Source organism: Alosa alosa, chromosome 16 (assembly GCF_017589495.1).
Source record: "Alosa alosa isolate M-15738 ecotype Scorff River chromosome 16, AALO_Geno_1.1, whole genome shotgun sequence".
NCBI lineage: Eukaryota > Metazoa > Chordata > Actinopteri > Clupeiformes > Clupeidae > Alosa > Alosa alosa.
In genome coordinates this window covers 23,458,630-23,477,045 of record NC_063204.1, presented here as the reverse complement: position 1 = coordinate 23,477,045, position 18,416 = coordinate 23,458,630, and the positions used below count along the sequence as shown (strand labels likewise).

Here is an 18,416-nt window from a genome sequence, read left to right as displayed (position 1 = left end):
TTTGAAGTAAACTTGCCCAACACTGATGACAACCATCACTTTCTCACTTTGTGATGTCTGTGTGTCTCTGTGTGTGTGTGTGTGTGTGTGTGTGTGTGTGTGTGTGTGTGTGTGTGTGTGTGTGGAGGGTCAATCAAATTCTATGATTGCCACTGATGTGAATGATCTCACAAATCACACAAACCAAATCAAGTTTTAAAAAAAAATGTAAAAGTATCGAAATTGGAGATTCTTCACTTAGTATTGGTATTGAAACACTAATGTTGGTATTGTGACAACAGGAGTTGGGGATGTGTCCCCACCAAAGCTGAGACCAAAAGTACACCCTTGCTGTAGAGCTAGGAGTGTATAGCCTGGATAGCAGCCGAACATAGTCCCGCCCACAACATTTGAGGACGGAAAGTTCGGTCTGGACTTGTACTGTTGTGGAGCAACTATATGCCTGAACCAGAACTGTTCAGACCAATCAAATTGGGCTTTGTACAATGATGGACAGATGAGCAACAGTGCCTCGACCATCACGTCATCTGAGCAAGCTTCGGTTGATTTTGTTTGCAACAAAAATGTTGTGGCTAGAAGCTAGACAGACGGCTTTTAAGCCCCTGTTTACACATAGGAAAAATGCATACATTTCCATGCGGTTTGGCCTTTCATTTACATGAAAATGGAGGTTTTATCACTGAAAACGATTATTTCTGAAAACTCCGACCAAAGTGAAAACTCCGGTATCACTTCTGCATGTAATCAAGGGAAAACAGCATAGTGCATAGTGACATTTTCCCTCGTTTCTGATTGGCCACCTGTTTGCTTGAAGGGGTCTGCGACACCATTTCCCAGCTGTTTTTAGCATCGGTGTTAACTAGGCTTGGGTATCGAATATTGAGTATTGATTGGAACCAGGACTATCTTTGCGATTTTCCCGGAATCGTTCAAAAGTTTAAATTTTGATTCCTAGTTTCGATTCCCAGTCCGCCGACCGGAAGAAGAAACTGCTGAACACCAACGAAGAAGCGCATAGTTCATAGAATTAAAATTCATGGAGAAGGTCAGACTATTTCATTCAGAAAGCAGGGTTCCCGCGGATCCTTAAATAGTCTTAAATACAACTGAATTTTCGAAAGAGAGGTATTAAATGTGCGTATGGGACCGCCAGCGAGTGCAAGAGAGCGAGTGATGTCTCAATCCAGTTTCGTGTATTTAAAACGCAATTGTATAAGTGAATAGGCTATTAGGCTACGGGAGGAAGTGTAGTGGTTGCAGATTGAAGATGTTTTTCACGGGTGTGGTTAAAAGGTGTGAAAACGGTAATTACAGTAGGCCTATGTACAAAATAATTTACCTGACGTTTTCGTGGTGTAGCTGAGGCCAGAGAGATATACACGTAGCCTACGCGGAATGAGGAAGCCTACGGTAGAATGAGCAGGAGAAAGAGCGATAGGTTGGCCATACGTTCGAATTTAGGCCGGACATATGGATTTTAAGAGGCACAGCCTCAAGCCGGACGCTCATTTGTTCTCCTTTTTGGAGTTGCACGTGGCATCTAAAATCGTTGCTCGGACGCAGCATCGTTTCACAAACTATGGACGCAAAGACTGCTGGTCAAATTATGTGCAGGGCTTCGCAAACAGGAGGAAATACTATGTTAAGTTGATCTGTTTGCATCTGTCCAGCGTGTGTTGCTGACCTAGCCTAGGGAAGAAAATATCTGTCTAAGTTATAATAGCCTACCTGTAATATCTGCCAGCAGCTTGTTTGCCAGCGTTTCCCAGTAGGCTAGGCCTACTTCGCAAAAGTTGTGACTATAACCGCATATTTTTTGAATGTCGGCGACTGGCTACATAAAAAAAAAAAAATTTGCTGTGCTGCATATTGGACAATAGATGCACACAGTAAATTATATAAAGTAGGCTTATTAAAATATGTAAATAGCTTAGTCTAACTTTGAAAAAAATATTGAAGGGAATCCAGTCCAGTGCACATGTCTTTGGCAAGTAGCCTAGGCTACTACAGACACAGGTGAAGAAGTCAGCCTCAGCGTAAGCAAAACGAAATATGTACAGCTAGCTTCAAAAGCAAGCAGCCCAGACCCTAAAATTGGGCATTTATAGCTTTGAAGGTAATTCACACACAATTTTTTTTCTTTCGCCAAAATATATTTGGTAACTTCTGTAGACATCCAAAATGGGGTGGGGGTTAAAATTAGTAGGGAAAAAAAAAATATTGCATAAACAGTCATATATATCTTTTTGCCGTGGTATAGTCTTAAGTTTCATTTAGATGTCTTGAAAAGGTCTTAAAAGTCTTTAAATTTGCACTTGGAAAATGTGCAGATACCCTGAGAAAGACCGTTGGTTAGCTAGCTCATTTTAAATATCCTAAACTTTTTTTGACCCTGCCTCTTACAAAAAAAAAAAAAAAATCGGAATCGAGAATCGTTAGGAACCGGAATCGAAATAAGAAATCGGAATTGGAATCGTTCAAATTCAAACGATACCCAACCCTAGTGTTAACGGAATTATTTTTAAAAGCAAAGGAGGGGAGACATCCGTTTTTCGAATAGCCTACCCCTATGTATTTTGTGGTCTTAGATTTCGCTATCGGGTGTTAAAGATAGACAGCGCAATAACTTTAAACAACGACCAGAAAACAATGTTAAGGCATTGGAGAAGGATGGCTTCTCTACGGTGTTCTTCCTACAGTTCACGGTAAGCTATTTTGTTGCTCTTATTAGTTAGGTCTATCCAATTGAGTGCAGAGGCATTTTCCCCTCTATATCGGTTGAAACAAGCCCCATAATCACATCCCAATTGAGCAGTATCAGACTCAAATTCTGACTAGAATTGAGAATGACGACGTCAGGCTAATGTGAGTATAGACCGACAGCATTGTGCTGTACTAATATATCAACCTTGGGAGCCAGCCTATTTCTTGTTTCAATCATATGACTCCAGTGATCAACTGTCAGCTACAAAACGATGGGCGATGAAAGAAACATCACATTCGGACAGGCATTTACACTGACAAAAATGATATTGGTATTCAGTCATAGTCACCCATGACACACAAGCCCCACTTCAGATAACAATGGTCTATTACTAACTCAGTGAATGGATACTACAAGTTCAGTCTTTCATTCTACAACCTTCCACTGATATCCCTGCAGACTATTTGAACTCTGAGTCCTACCCAGAATTAGGTCAAATGTCATTTTCCTTACCAACCCCCTCCATCTTATTTAATAGGTGATGTGCTTTTGACAACCTTTCAAAAAAGCAACTGTGTCTGAGGATCTTCAGTCATCCTCCACAGGTCCCTGAAGGATGTCATTAAAGACCAGTCTGACAAACACACCAGCAGAAAGTGGGTGGAGTGTGTGTGTAATATATATATATATATATATATATATATATATATATATATAGATATAGATATAGATATATATATATATATATATATATATATATATAGATATAGATATATATATATATATATAGATATGTGTGTGTGTGTGGACAGGGGAGGTTACAGGTTCATGTTCAGCTTTGACAGTTATGACACAGGAGCACATTTTCCTGTTCATTCATGTGACAACAGTGCTCCTCATCACCAAAGGCATGGGAAGCAAGGTCTGTTACCTTTATCTGACACATGGACATGAGAAAAGAAGGGAAGGAAGGATTGAGATGGAGTGAGAAAGAAAAAAAGAGAGGGCCAGAGAAACGGTTAGAAAGAGAGACCCTGAAATAAAGCCAATTTGCAGAAATGCAGCCAATTTCAATCAGAAATACAAAAGCTGTGTGTGTGTGTGTGTGTCAGTGGCGATTGCTGCTCTTTGGAACAGGGGAAGCTCTGATAAAACTGGTCAATTATTAACTTAATATTATTAAAAGGTGCTATATTGTTCTTTGAGGCCAAACAGTAGGCTATAGAGTTGGCATGGCATCATGTAGCCTACACCGTTATATAGCGCGCTACCTAACTTAGCCTAAATACACAACTGAAACAAAAGCAAGTCACAAACTCTGTAACTCCACATTATGGTTTTATTTACAGTATGCTATTTACAAAGACAAATGGAAACCGACTATATTGCTCCCACATTATGAGAATTTGAGCTGCAACTTGCCTTGCCTCTTGACTTCACCGGTCAACACTAACGTTAACGCATCCCTTGAACTTGAACCACTTCCCGTCAGATCGCGACATATGCTGTCAATCAAAGAGAGTCCAGCCTCTATGATGGTTCCTCCAATCATACAGAAGCTCGGCATCCAGGCCATCCCACTGTCCCATTCACTCCCAGACGCCGGGCTTCCCTGGAAATGACGATTTTGTGGCGCTTGTCCAATAAACGTGTAGCTTTTCTGCACTGAGATCAGCCCACTCTGTAAGTGCCATTGAAAGCCCAGTGAAGCTGAGCGTCTATGGGTTTTTTGATGGATTGTGTCGTCACAGCAATGTATTACGGGTGCGAAATCACGATAAATAACCGACAAAACCTTATTGCTGAACCATAGACTATACAGTCTATGTGCTGAACAAACTAGCCATGAAGATGAACATGTTTTCAGCATGTTCTAGTTGGAATAGTAGGCTAGAAGCTAATGTAATAGTGTTATTTGATGCGATTTTCCGTGATATTTTAGGAGGCTGAGCTTCCCCTGTAGTCTGTGTGTGTGTGTGTGTGTGTGTGTGTGTGTGTGTCTTCCAACAGTGACACAGATTAAGCTGTGAATGCCTGGGATCTGCCAAATTTTGTGACTTGTACCCCAGAGGGACAGAAGAGCGTCATCTTTCTGTTTGCAGCGAACAAACGAGCTTAACGGCTGTCAGCAAATGTAAAAAAATGACATCTGACACACGCCAGCAAAAACAGCAAGTATTCATCAAATATTTGTTCGAAGAAATTTTGCCCTGCTAATAAGTTCTCTGGGGATTTAAAACAACTACTCCACACAAAAAAAAAAAACAGAACCGTCTCTTGAAGCAATTGATTAGAACCCCCTTCGGTTCCCACTCGCTTTGCATACGCAACAGTGTCATGTCCCACAATCCCTCACGTGCACATTTCTACACACAGGCGCTGTGATGACATGGGCACAGAGATTGACAAACGCAACACAACACAAGACTTACTTCTCTCTTACTTTCCCAATAATCCTTACAAATGCATGCGTGTGCACACACACACACACAGTTCTCCTGAGGCCACCAGAGAACACATTTCCGATTAAGTTCAAACACTGACGGCTCCAGAGCATCACCACATGTCATTATTGAACCTAGTCGTCACATGCAATGACAAAGCACTCAACTGTGCTCGTCTTAAACCCTCACATGAAACGCCCACCACATCATATTAACACAGACCACGTAAGTTGATATTTCTCTCTGTGACAGGATGAGGGAAGTGGCAAGACCAAAAGGAGGGAAAAGAGGCCAAAAGAAAACCAATATACTGGTCCTCCTGGACCTCAGCGCTGCCTTTGACAGCATAGATCATGACATACTACTTAGGCTTGAAAATTTGATAGGCAAAGATTCAGCACTCACTTGGTTTAGATCATACCTTCCTAACCGTCAACAATTTGTACAGGTCCATAATAAACCATCTACCCAGAATATGGTAAAGTATGGAGTGCCTCAAGGCTCAGTACTGGGGCCCCTGTTGTTTAGCAGATGATGCATAACTATACCTCTCCATAAAACCTGATGAATTAACCCTGTTAGCCAAACTTGACACATGTATAAGAGCTATAAAGACATGGATGACAAATAATTTCCTGCTTTTGAACTCGGATAAAACAGAAGGCATGGTTTTAGGTTCAAAAAGATGAGGGATATCCTGTCCACATCACAGGCTACATATAGTGATCTTCCACTGACCTCATCCACAAGTGTTAAAAACCTGGGAGTTTTATAATTGACCAGGACCCAGCACTAAGTAATCACATAAAACAGATCACCAAAACTTATTTTGACCATTTAAGGAACATTTCAAAGATAAGGAAGTCCTTCTCCTTACCAGATGCCAAGAAATTAATGTTTTGTCATCTCAAGGATAGACTATTGCAATGCTATTATGCTGGCTGTAATAATACCCGTCTAAAGAGCTAACAGTTTATTCAAAATGCAGCTGCTCACACACACAAAAAATATGAACATATTTTCCCCATCCTAGCATCTTAACACTGGCTACCTGTTAAAAGTCATTGACTTCAAAATAATACTTCTTCGTTGGTTGCCTGCATTGAAAGAGGACACCTCATGAAGACGCTCTTTTGTCTGCTTCTGACAGAAGAAGCACTTATCTATGCTGGCAGCAGCTGCTGCTGAACAAGTGTACAAAGTCCCTCTAGATGGACTTGATGCAGTTGCAGGTGTTGCTGCAGGTTCAGAAGATGGTCTACCACGTCTTTTCTGAAGACACTGAGTCCTGCCTGCTTCACATGATTTCTAGTAGCGAATCTTAGCATGCTGCAGATGCTCACTGTTACAGGTGGATTTGTAGCAGTTCCTGTGCCAAACTGCTTTGTTCTCTTGTAAGATAACTGCACTGTAACAATGTAATCGTTGGCTGATCTGTGATCCCCATCTCTATACTCTCTCATGGACAAAAACAAGAAATTTGGCATATGTCTCTAGTGATGGTTCATTCACCAGTCCACACATATCTGCCACTGGATACATAGCCCAAAATCTGTTTATTTTAGAATATGTGTGAACAGAAAGACACACCTCAGAATATAACCTAACTAGACTGTGCCACCATGGACTATGAAAATGTGCTTGCTCAAATGTAGAAGGCTAGAAGGTCACTAATATCACCAACCATGAAGAACAGAGCACTATGCGCTTCAGGTTATTCAATATTCTAAATTCTATCACTGCCAGCTATCATCAGCCAAATGGTAGTCAGGGATGGATTACTGCATGGGCCTACCGGGCCCAAGCCCAGGGGAGACAAGGAGTCAGGGGGCCCAAGCCATTGCATGGAATCATTGCCTCAATATCAACACATCACATCAACATATAGGCTATGAATCTGATTGAATTAAAGTATTGGCCATCCCCAAAATGCACCAGAATATAGGAAATCACATCAAATAAATTTTTAAAAATGTCCCCCGCAACAATTATGGGTGGCCCTTAATACATCTGGGCCCAGGGGCCTGAAAGTTCATAATCCATCCATGCTGGTAGTGTCTCTCTTTCTCCTTCTCTCTCTTACACTTACACACACACCTGTCTGTTTGTCTATCTGATCCTTTACCCTTTCTTTTCATCACACTTACATAAGCTACGGAAGGCCTTACAGACTTCAGCTGGTACTATGTAAAAGTCTATTAAACTTGATTTAACAGAGATCTCTGCACTTTGTGCTCTGAATGGGTGTAGACAAGAACTGACAGAGCAGGCTAGGCCTACACTCAAGCACACTAATAGGCATGAATTGATTGTATTGATATTGAAGTATTTATTTAATTATTTTTTTAGCGGACAATTTCGAGAATTTTAGGCACAATTTCTTGTTAAAGATCAATCATCAGCCTAAAAATGTTTTATAATGTTGTATTGTTTATGTGGCCCACTTTTGCACACCTTGTAGGCACCAAACCCTATGCTATAATACCAGCAATGTGAGGTTTATGGACAAAACACCATATTTGACCTTTTCTGAATTTGACCTTTAATTTGGGTCCTTCAAAACCTAAAAAAGAAAATGGAGACATGCTTTTTTTTTACTCTTAAGAACCCCTAGAACAAAGATATAATACTCTCCAAAAATTAACATGCGAATCCCACAGGCCCCCAAATTAGACACATAGGCCCCCCTACTACTAATACTTGAAGTAGTCACGTAAGAGCACACTTGAAATCGACCTACAGTATTTGTATGTGTGCTTCGAATAAACACATTTATCTGTTTTCAACGTTATGTAGCAGAATTACTTGGCTATGGAACCCCAAATATGGTTTGCGTTGGAGAGAGCATGCACAAACTTTATGGTACCAGCCAATTCAGTTGGCTAACTCAAGACTTCAAGGCCATCATATACGTTTTTAAGCAACAAACAATATACTAACATAACAGTGAAGTGGTTTGTTTTTTCATGGTTTATTTTTCCAAAAGCATCCTCTCCCCATGTGTCTATTACATTTACGGAGCTTGGAACAAAGTTGGGTTTTCTTCGTTTTCATTTTCTCTAGGCATATTTATGCTCAACAAATATCAGCGAGCTCAGCAGTGAGGTCATGAGAAGGCTATTAATGAACAGAAAACCGACCGTGTTGGCTAACAATTTATTAAATACTCCTGTCATTATCATCAACGACGTTGCTGTAGGCTATTGCCTTTTCAGCGCCTTCTGCTTATGATGATTTGGTCTTTTGAATTCCTTTGGCCTTGCGATGCAGTTGTAGGCTACATCAACGTGTCTCTTGCCGTTCCCTTCATGTGTTCGATCACAATGCTGTCTGCCCTCATGGACAGTAGCTCCGTGATGTCTGCATCTTTCTAGGTCGGAGATTTTCTGGACAGCACTATGCCACTCCATCATAACACTGGCATTTAAGTCAGATTTAACCACATGGACGCACGAAAGACACATCACCAACACGATCACCAGGTGTGAGTTTTAACCGCATGTTCTACGCTTCGTTCAGACACAGCACATTTACATAATGTCTGGAGGAAATACTAGGGGGGGAGCAGTAGAACAACCGCTAAGTTTGGACTTCCATATGACCGTTTATGTCGTTCAGATATAAGGCCACACCGTTTAACATCCGCCAAACCTCCGGTCTTACACGTATGTCTGAAATGGCTTACACACACGCACACACATTTGCAAACAGCCATCACTCTGCTGTGCCCTGTGTCATAACGGGAAACCTAATGCTGAATCATCTTCAGCGAATGGTCGTATGTATTCCTAGAGACCACCCCGTAGGAAATTCTCAACCTTCCTCAACCCTCCTGTGTGTGTGTGTGTGTGTGTGTGTGTGTGTGTGTGTGTGGTGTCAGAGGGAATCTGACAAACACATGTTGCTGATGCCTAATGTGTGGATCAGCATGAAGAAGTGAACAATCTGTGCTAATTGGAGCTAAAAAGAAAAGGGCCTCCCTCTCTTTTGCTCTACCACAGTCTTCTCCTCCCCCATTCTTTTCTGCTCTCCCTCTCCCTCCCTTCTTCTCTATCTCCCTGTACTAATTACAGCACCAGTGGTTCAGTCTGCAGGCTGCCAGACCTAGTACTGTTGGAGGCCCCTAAACCCTGCCCTCCCTCTCTCCCTCCCTCCTTCCCTTCTTTCTTTCTTTCTTTCTTTCTCGACTCCCTCTATTTCCCGACTCCCTCCATTTCTCTTCCTCTCTCTTCCTCCCCCTTATGGGCTTGCTCTCTCACTCTCTTTCTCGTTCTCCTTTCTGCTGTTCAATCTTTCCCAGTGCAATTATTTCTCCTGTAAACCCTTCCCCCATCTCGCCAACCCTGCCTTTCTCGTTCTCTCCCTCTTTCGCATTTGCTCTCATGCGCTCCCTTTCTCATTTTCTCTCTCTCGCTCACTTCCTCACTCTCTCCTCTTTCCCTCTCCACTCTTCTTGTTTTTGCTCCATTCTGCAGGAAAAAAAAAATGCTGTGTTGAGGCACTTTGTACACACACACACACACACACACACACACACACACTGCAGGGCTTCGGTACAAAGACACTTCACTGTCCAATCTTCTTTACACGAACTCTTGCTCTCAAACTCACAAACACCCTTCAACAATTTATATACACACACACACAAACACACAAACAGGGCTTTGAGCAGACACAGACCTGGTCTTGGCGTTGTCGGAGGCCGAGGCCGACGAGCCAGCCGAGTCCTCGGACACGGAACGCTGGAAGAGCGGCGAGAGAGGCTGCAGGTCGCCGGGGCAATAGAGCAGCGGCCGGAGCGGCTCCTCCTCCTCCAGATCCAGTTCCGCCATTTCTGAAAGAGAAAACCCAAGTTAGTCATGCTTTATTCTTGGGGATTGAAACATGGAAAAGTGAATCAGATCTCAGTTGACATTTAAGTTGGAATGATGAATGAAAGATGGAACAATATGCAGTGTAAGAAAAAGTTTATTAAAATAACAATAGAAAGCAGATTACTCTGTCACATGGATACAGAAGGTCACCAACAGCAACCAAAACCAATCTGTATTTATTTTTCCATCTGTGCCTGTCTACATTTGTTTGAATTCAGCTCACGCAAAGAAAGAAACTGTCAACACTTCATCACCTACTTCATCTTCTCAACTCAAATAAAATACAATTAATGGAAATATGAAGAGTTTCATGAAGAGAAGCCAGTTGACAAAGCACTGAATTATTTTTGCTTACACACACACACACACACACACACACACTATAGAGTCTGATGGCAGTAGAGGAGTAGGTGAAGTGTAAGAGGAACACAGTGCTTGCAAAGAGGGGCAAGACTGGCATGTTTATTCAAAATGAGCACACTCTTAACCAAACAAAAACAGACATATAAACATATAACTTTAGTTCTGGACAACAAGCATGTCTGCCTGTAACAAACACTGGACAGCCAAGTCAAAACTGAGAGGTACAAAAAAAAAAAAAAACCTTGCAACCCCCTCAGACCCTCAGATTTAACTTCACGTTTGCTCAATCTCTCACCATCTTCCCATCAATCACCATCTATGCCTCAACCTCTCAACACACACGCATGCACACACACACACACACACACACGCTCACACTCAACTTCCTCTAACCCCAACCCCCCATTTTACTAACAGACAGGCCCCTCTCTGTTCATTTAAGGGAGAACTTGCTGACTCTACAACTTCAGGTAAAACAAGCAAGGTGAAATAGGCTTTGGTAAAAAGAAGGAAGTCACTTCACTCAACGCACAAACTGACACCAAAAACAAACAGATCAGGGAAAGATAGACCAGACCATAAAAATACACAACAGGGTGATATGACCTTTGCTGAAACCTTTGGAGAAAAAAAAACAATATATAATGAGACTTCCTGAGTTGCCCACACAGTCACACACACACACTTTCCGATGACAGAGTGCGACTGTCAGAGGATACACACAGCTTTTTAAAGCATGAGCGCGCGGGAATAACCATATCTTCCGCTCCCCTTTTAAATAAAGCCACTCGAGAAGACACCCATGCACCCATCACCAGATGACTTCCTTTCCATCAGCTAAGTGCTTCCCATATACTTGCTCCAGGTGTAACGTGTGCTCTCCATCTTAGCGGACCATCAGCCTAGAATTTTAGAGGGAATGCTCTAAAAATTCTCAGCTGGGATAAAAATAAAGGATTGCTCCTCAGGAAAAAAAAAATGCTTTTCATCTTAGAGAAATATTTACCCTAACAACTGAAAAATAGAGTTCAAAGCACAATAAACGGGAGAGAGGCGCTATGCTTGCTGGGCACAGCTGGCAATGTTAAGTCAGACGACCGACTCAAAGCTGCCTGTAGAGCCGAGCGCTCTGAACAGTGGAAAAGCATTCTTTCAACCGGCCTTCAGATGCTAGTCTCCTGATAGAGTCTATGCGTATGAGTGTGTCCTAGGGATGTGCTTCTCCATCACTGAGGCTGATGCCATGCAGGGCACAAAGAAATTAGCACCCTGAAACTGGTAAGTGTAACATCAAAGCAATGAAGAAGTCCCTCGTGTTTAGAAAGTTTATGAAAACGAGAAGTCAGTTCAGGCTCTTGGTCGGAAACGGTTGGCCATTATTGGTCTAAACTCAAGGGACACTCAATGAATGCCTAGATCCTTCAATGTGTGCAGCAAGCTCCTCAGGATGTTCTACCAGTCTGTTGTGGCCAGCGTCCTCTTCTATGCAGTGGTATGCTGGAGAGGAAGCACAAAGAAGAAGGATGCTGGGCTTAATTTGACAGGCTGGTAAGGAAGGCTGGCTCTGTAGTGGGAGCTGAACTGGAGTGCATCACTTCAATATCTGACAAAAGGACCCTAAACAAACTGATCAACATCTTGGACAATGAATGTCATCCACTCTACAGCACTATCAAAAAGCAAAAGAGCTTGATCAGCTGGAGACTTCGCTCACTGCCATGTACAACTGTAAGACTGAGGAAGTCATTTGTTCCTAGGGCCATTGAACTGTTCAATGCCTCACTAAAGGGAAGAGGAGAGATAGACTTCTATGCTTAGTCTGTCTGCCTCTCCACCCTCTCCATGTTTGAGTACTGACTGCTCACCACTGCTTTACTACTGTTTTACTAATGTACACAGCCTAATGTTTTCACTACTGTTTTACTGCTACACTGTTTTTCATGCTATATTAGCACACATGATCAATGGCTGCGGCCAGGCTTCTGCTACAATACTGAATGAATGAATGGCTGAATGAATGAATGGCTATAACCCTACTACCTCAACCTGTTATTGCACTGAAATAGTTTTTTTATTTTACCTTGTCTACATTATACTTTACTCTCCTATTTGTCCATATTATTTATGCTGGTCTCTAGACCTTACTCTTGCACTGTCTGACTAATGTTGGACTACTTTTTGCACCTTCACCATGACACTCACTCCCTTTAGCACCTTACCAGTCCCGGCCCTGTCCCTACAAGCGTCTTATGCTTCACCCTCAAGCACATTGGACTTTCTTAATTTAATTTATATAGTGTATTTAGTTTTGTTAGTTTTCTTATCTTCTACTGTCTTTACTGTACAGTGGAGTTTAGTTATATGTTTATACTTATGTTTACCATTTCTGCTGTAAGTGCATGTTGTGTGTGATGTCTGTATGCTACTGAGACCCTTGAATTTCCCCTTGGGGATCTATCTATCTATCTATCTATCTATCTATCTATCTATCTATCTATCTATCTATCTATCTATCTAGATCCTTCAAGGCCAATATGCTGCAGCCTACCACACAACGTTAGCAAAAATGAAACTAAATACATTGAGTCATCCCATGAATCAGAGCCATTGCAAAATGTAATGGGTTCTTCCTTGGCCCACGCTATACCTTCACACTGAAATTCATGAAAACCAAGCAGGTAGTTTTTGTGTAAACTACTGGTACAGTCAAATACCGAAAATATAACTTTCTTGGAGGTAACAACAAAAGCATACAGCCTTTACCAATTACTATGTCTAAATTATGAGTGGAGGCCCTATGCAAAAATGATGCATGCCAAGTTCACCCCAAACTGCATCTCAGCATTACACGCTTTATTTAATTGGGGCCATAACATTGTTAAATTTTATGCTGATGCACCGATGTAAAACTGTGAATCTTATCATCCCTATGGTGTACATCTGAAAGGGGGATTGGATGTTTTTGCAATTAAATACTAAATATACAACTCATTCTACAGCCCCGCTTCCATAAACTCTGACCCAGACCTACTTCAAAATGAAAATAAATGTAAAAAAAAAAAAAAAAAAAAAAAAAAAAAAAAGAGAGATGTGCTGGGCGCTGGCCCGGAAGTAATTCCTCAGCAGCTCATTAAAGAAACTTCCAGAGCTCTAGATGAGAGGGAGGGAGGGAGGATGGAGTGTGTGTAAATATATCCCAGGATCCCTCAGCATCCCCGCTGTGCAGACACTGTGCTCTCCTGCAGTCCAGCATTGTCTAGACACAAAAGTATATCCCTGCAGCAGTGGCAAGCCAGGCAATGCCATCTACATAAGAGTGACAATGAGGAAAAGACTTGAAAAAATAAGAAAAACAACAATATAGTATATATATGGTAAAAAACTGGTAAAATTGTAAATAAATAGGAGATAATAGAAATAGAAACAATAATAAAGACGAGACAGATGAGCGAGGATAGGATAGGGAAGGGTGAAGCATGGGCACATGAGTGGATGGATGGATGAGACAAGCTACCTACTCCTAGGCTGAAGAATGCGGTCTTCTTCTGGTCTCGTCTGGGAAATAATAATAATAATAATAATAATTTCTAAAAAAAGTCTTTCTAAGACCACTCTCTTTCAGAAATTCCCATTGGCTCTAGCGAGCAAACCTCAGAATGTAGTTAATAGCCAGGAAATTAATCTCCAAAAGCCGCTTCAGCATGGGTGGGTGGGGGGGGACTAATCACGTGTTGCAACTATGATTGAGTCATCTAAAGAATGTGTGTGCGCTTACACAAATGCTTGTGTGTGTGTGTGTGTGTGTGTGTGTGATTAAATTTCACCTTACACAGGCAGCCAGACACTTCAAGGGGGGTTGGGGTCCTTGTGTGTGTTCGTGGTTATGTCACTGGTCTGTGGACAGCGCTGCCATGAGGGAGAGCACCAGGCCAGCTGATGCTAATGAGGCTATTGCTGGTGGCCAAACACGCTCACACACACCAAACCTTAGCCCTGAGGGGCTTACACCTCGCCTGCCCCACTCACTCACTCCCTGTGTGTGTGTGTGTGTAAGGGGATTGTGGACTGGGAGCTTCAGAAAGTGGGAGGTTTGAGTTGCCCCCAGCAGCCGAACTGGCATTGTTAGAAGCAATAGCAACGCCTCTTAAGTCAGTCAGGAAGTAGCGGACACCCCACACACACACACACACACACACACACACAACCATGCCACTGTCCCCTCCCCCACTCGTCGCCACGGCCTCTTCCTCTTTCCTCTTCTCAGTAAGAGAAGACAGAAACACTACAACATGCATGACGCAAAATTGCTACAGAACATCTCGCATTAAGAAGGAAGACACAGGGTGAAGGAGGGACATTCATAACTTGCATTTAAGGAATATTGCCTTGGCAGTATTACAGGCCGAGTGCCATGTCAAACCAGACTAGCCGAACATCTACAAGCTGAGGTTTTGGACTACTGCTATGCGATGATAAACTAGAACAGGACGAGTTAAAACCATGTCTTATTGTTCTGAACCAAGCCAAACACGAGAGAAACTTATTAGGCTGGGTTTTATGCACTGTCCCGATAAGCAGGTGTCATGTTGAACTACCATCAGGGTGGCCAGTGATATGACGTGTTCTATAAGTCAGGCTGCCCTGTACTAGATTAGATGGGGATGAGCTGTATTGTACTTTACCGTAATTTCCAGACTATTAACCAAGGTTTATACCTTGATTTCACTACATTTCTTCAGCTATGAAGTTAATACATGGGGCAGGCTATACATGGGAATGCATTTCTTTTCTTTATTCTTCTTATATCTTTATTTTCTGATTCGGATCACTATTAGGCACTGTGGTTAATACACAGATGTGGTTCATACATGGGAAATTACTACACTAGGTTAGGTTAGTTACACTGTGCTGCGTTGGATCAGTTTAGGCTGCTTTGTGCCGTGCTGTTTTGGTCTGTGTTAAACTGCATTGTTTGCAGGGTAGCCACTGTGCTGGGCTGGGGCTTGGTGGGGCTGTGCTGTGTGGTGCTGCAGTGAGTTTCCAGGAGGAGACGGGGAGAGGATGAGACATTAAAAGCTTTCAGGAGACATAAGTCATCCTCCGCCCCCCTCTGACAACGCCACAGACATGGGCTGCTAAGCGCACTCCAGAGAGTATACACACATGTGTGCAACTGTGTGTGTGTGTGTGTGTGCGTGCGCAAGTGTGTGTGTGTGTGTGTGTTAAACTTTGCAAACATTTTTTCCTCATAAAAACCTGAAGCAAGAAAGATGCCGATCGACCACTGACAGATTGGCTAAAACAGAACATTAGCACAGATGTGTTCAACATGAAGACATCCCCATCCAAATGCCCCTCCTGATCCTACCAAAGCTATCTTATCACTCCTCATGCTACAGCAACACTACAAAGAATTGTTCATGTCCAACACACCTCATTACAGCACTGCCAGTGACAGCATCCCACTTGTCCATCCTAAAGCCAATTTAGGCTTCTGTATAGAATCTATGTGGTGATTTGCCAGTCTGATGCACAACTCCCTAGAAAAGTAACTATCCGAGAAATGCAGACAGCAACAACTGTGATTGATTGGCCTGCTTGCCCTATATTTCAAGGGTGTTGACAATGTAGAATATGTCCAATCAACGTCCTAGAACAACCGATCACACTGCTATGGATTGCTAACTGTGGTCTATCTTCGGCAACAAGCAGCCTTCTTCGTGGGAAATTAGCTTACTAATGGGCTAACGCTAGCAGGTTAGCTGGCTGATGGCTCGCGATCACCTTAGACAAATTGCTTTGGTTACAATTAGACAAATCAGTATATTTCTTGCCAATGTTTAAAGAAATCTAATCGTAAAAAAGACAAACAAATTACATTTACACAAACATGGTGGGTTTGGTCTATCACATTTGATTACTTGTGTACACATACACACAAATATAAATGGTCACAACTGCATGGGCCACTTGCATAGGCTATAATGTAAGATATATGCAGAAGTTAGTTCATTTCTCATTATAACCAATATAAACAGAGCCAACTCTGAGAGCAGATGATGTATGACCCTTAAGACCAAGAGGTTTGTACTGATAAAATGAACCTTATGCTTCAGGAGAAAAAAGAGAGAGAGAGGGAGAGAGAGAGAGAGAGAGAGAGAGAGAGAGAGAGAGAGAGAGAGAGAGACAGATAGAGAGAGGGAAAAAGAGAGAGAGAGAGAGAAAGAGAGAGAGACTTACCCATGTCCTGAAGAGGCTCTGTGTCTGCAGGCTCACTGCCATCCATGCTGTCCTCATCATCTGCCTGCGCCCGACCTCGACTGCGCGACCTAATACGTGTACACACACACACACACACACACACACACACACAATCTTGATTTAGCCTAAATGAGAATGAATGAAAAGCCACTTGGAGCAAGGTTATGAAGCAGAGTATTCAAAGCCCAGTTGAAAAGCATTTTCAATATTCTTAAAGCCAAAGAAACCTTCTAGCAAAAGAGAAAAAGAAAACTGAAGAAAGTGTGTCATATCTGGAGGCTATAAGCCTTGAGAAGTGCCATGGCTTAGACAAAGCTGTTGCTGCTGCAGGGGAGGGCCATCCAGTCATCAATGCTACATACTTCAGTGGAGCAGGCCGCCACCACACACACACACACACAGAGTGCAGCAACCACGTAACCCAACAGTGCCATCAACACCACCCAACAGAAAAGTGTGTGTGTGTGTGTGTGCAGTGTTAGCAGAAGTATAGATGTTGCGCGCTTGTGGCGGTGTTGTGGGAACCATCAAGCACACTTCCTGCTGAAGGGTGTCACACAAGGCTCCACGATCGCTATGCATTCTCCAACATCCGTCTCTGCTCACAAGCGCCACAACCACATACACATTCTCTCTACGCTCCTACATGGCTAGCTACTGCACAATAAGCACATTCGGCATATGCCCTAGCCAACTTCAGTGGATGGGCAATTCAGTTTCAGAACCTCCCACTCGGCTCTTTCTCTATCATGGTTTCACTATCAGCTCTCCCCATTTCTCTTTTTCTGTCTCTCTGTTTTTCCTTGTACACCTACTATCAACCTGCCAGCTCACTCCAAGCTGCCACCACTACCACCACCACCACCACCCCCATTAACAAATACTGTCAACACTGGTGTCACAGCCCAAAGCGCCAGCCAATGGCAGAGCGGCACGGCACGGCCTGCAGCTAGCGCTCAGCTGCTCGTCACCATGGTGACTACATTGAGTCTTTTTTTTTTTTTTAACAGACGCGGCCAGGCCTGCCAGCACATCAGAAGAGCGCACCAACAGGAAGAGAAGGAGGGAGGGAGAGAGAGAAAAGAGAGAGAGAGAGAGAGAGAGAGAGAGAGAGAGAGAGAGAGAGAGGCATGGACGAGAACGAGACTGACTAAGGGTGGGAGACAAGCAAGAGAGGCAGGAGGCAGTGCTAGAGTAAACAGCAACTCCAGGAGAGAACAGAGACTGAACTAAGGCAATAGAGATGTAGAGACAGCATGTGTATTTTAGAGGAGACAGAGAGAGAGAGAGAGAGAGAGAGAGAGAGAGAGAGAGAGAGAGAGAGAGAGAGAGAGAGAGAGAGAGAGAGAGAGAGAAAGAAAGAAAGAAAGAGAGTGACGTTCCCTCAGTGAGAAACCCAACTTCTTGATGCTGGTTCCTTCACTAGGACTGTCAGAGCCCTTTGGGTGTGGAAGGAGCCGGAGGGGGTTGGGGGGGATGGAGGGGAACTGAGCCCTCACTCACGTTCAGTCGAGTGGAAGAATGACCCCAGGCACTGGCACTCAGATTTTCGCTCTCTCATCTCTCCATCCCTTCATCATCAACAGCTCCATGTTCCCTTTTAACCTAGTTTACGGACTTCTGCTTCACTCCATGACACCAATGCTTGGGTACCTCTCTTCTATGCAAATAGTACAAAATGGCAAGGCCCCCACATTGGTTAGACGCAAGCTCTATCCACTAGGGATGCAAAGGTACAGTGTGCCCACGGTTCGGTATGCATCACGGTTT

At 43.0% G+C, this 18,416-nt stretch overlaps 1 protein-coding gene across 1 annotated transcript in view; it reads right to left on the bottom strand.

Annotated features, from left to right (window-relative positions):
• kmt2ca (lysine (K)-specific methyltransferase 2Ca) overlaps positions 1–18,416 on the bottom strand; it is a gene marked incomplete in the record, with an annotated part of 129,497 nt that overhangs the window by 95,617 nt on the left and 15,464 nt on the right. Inside the window, 2 exon segments of the mRNA XM_048265884.1 lie at positions 9,829–9,982; positions 16,626–16,714. Coding sequence (XP_048121841.1) covers positions 9,829–9,982; positions 16,626–16,714 — 243 coding nt within the window.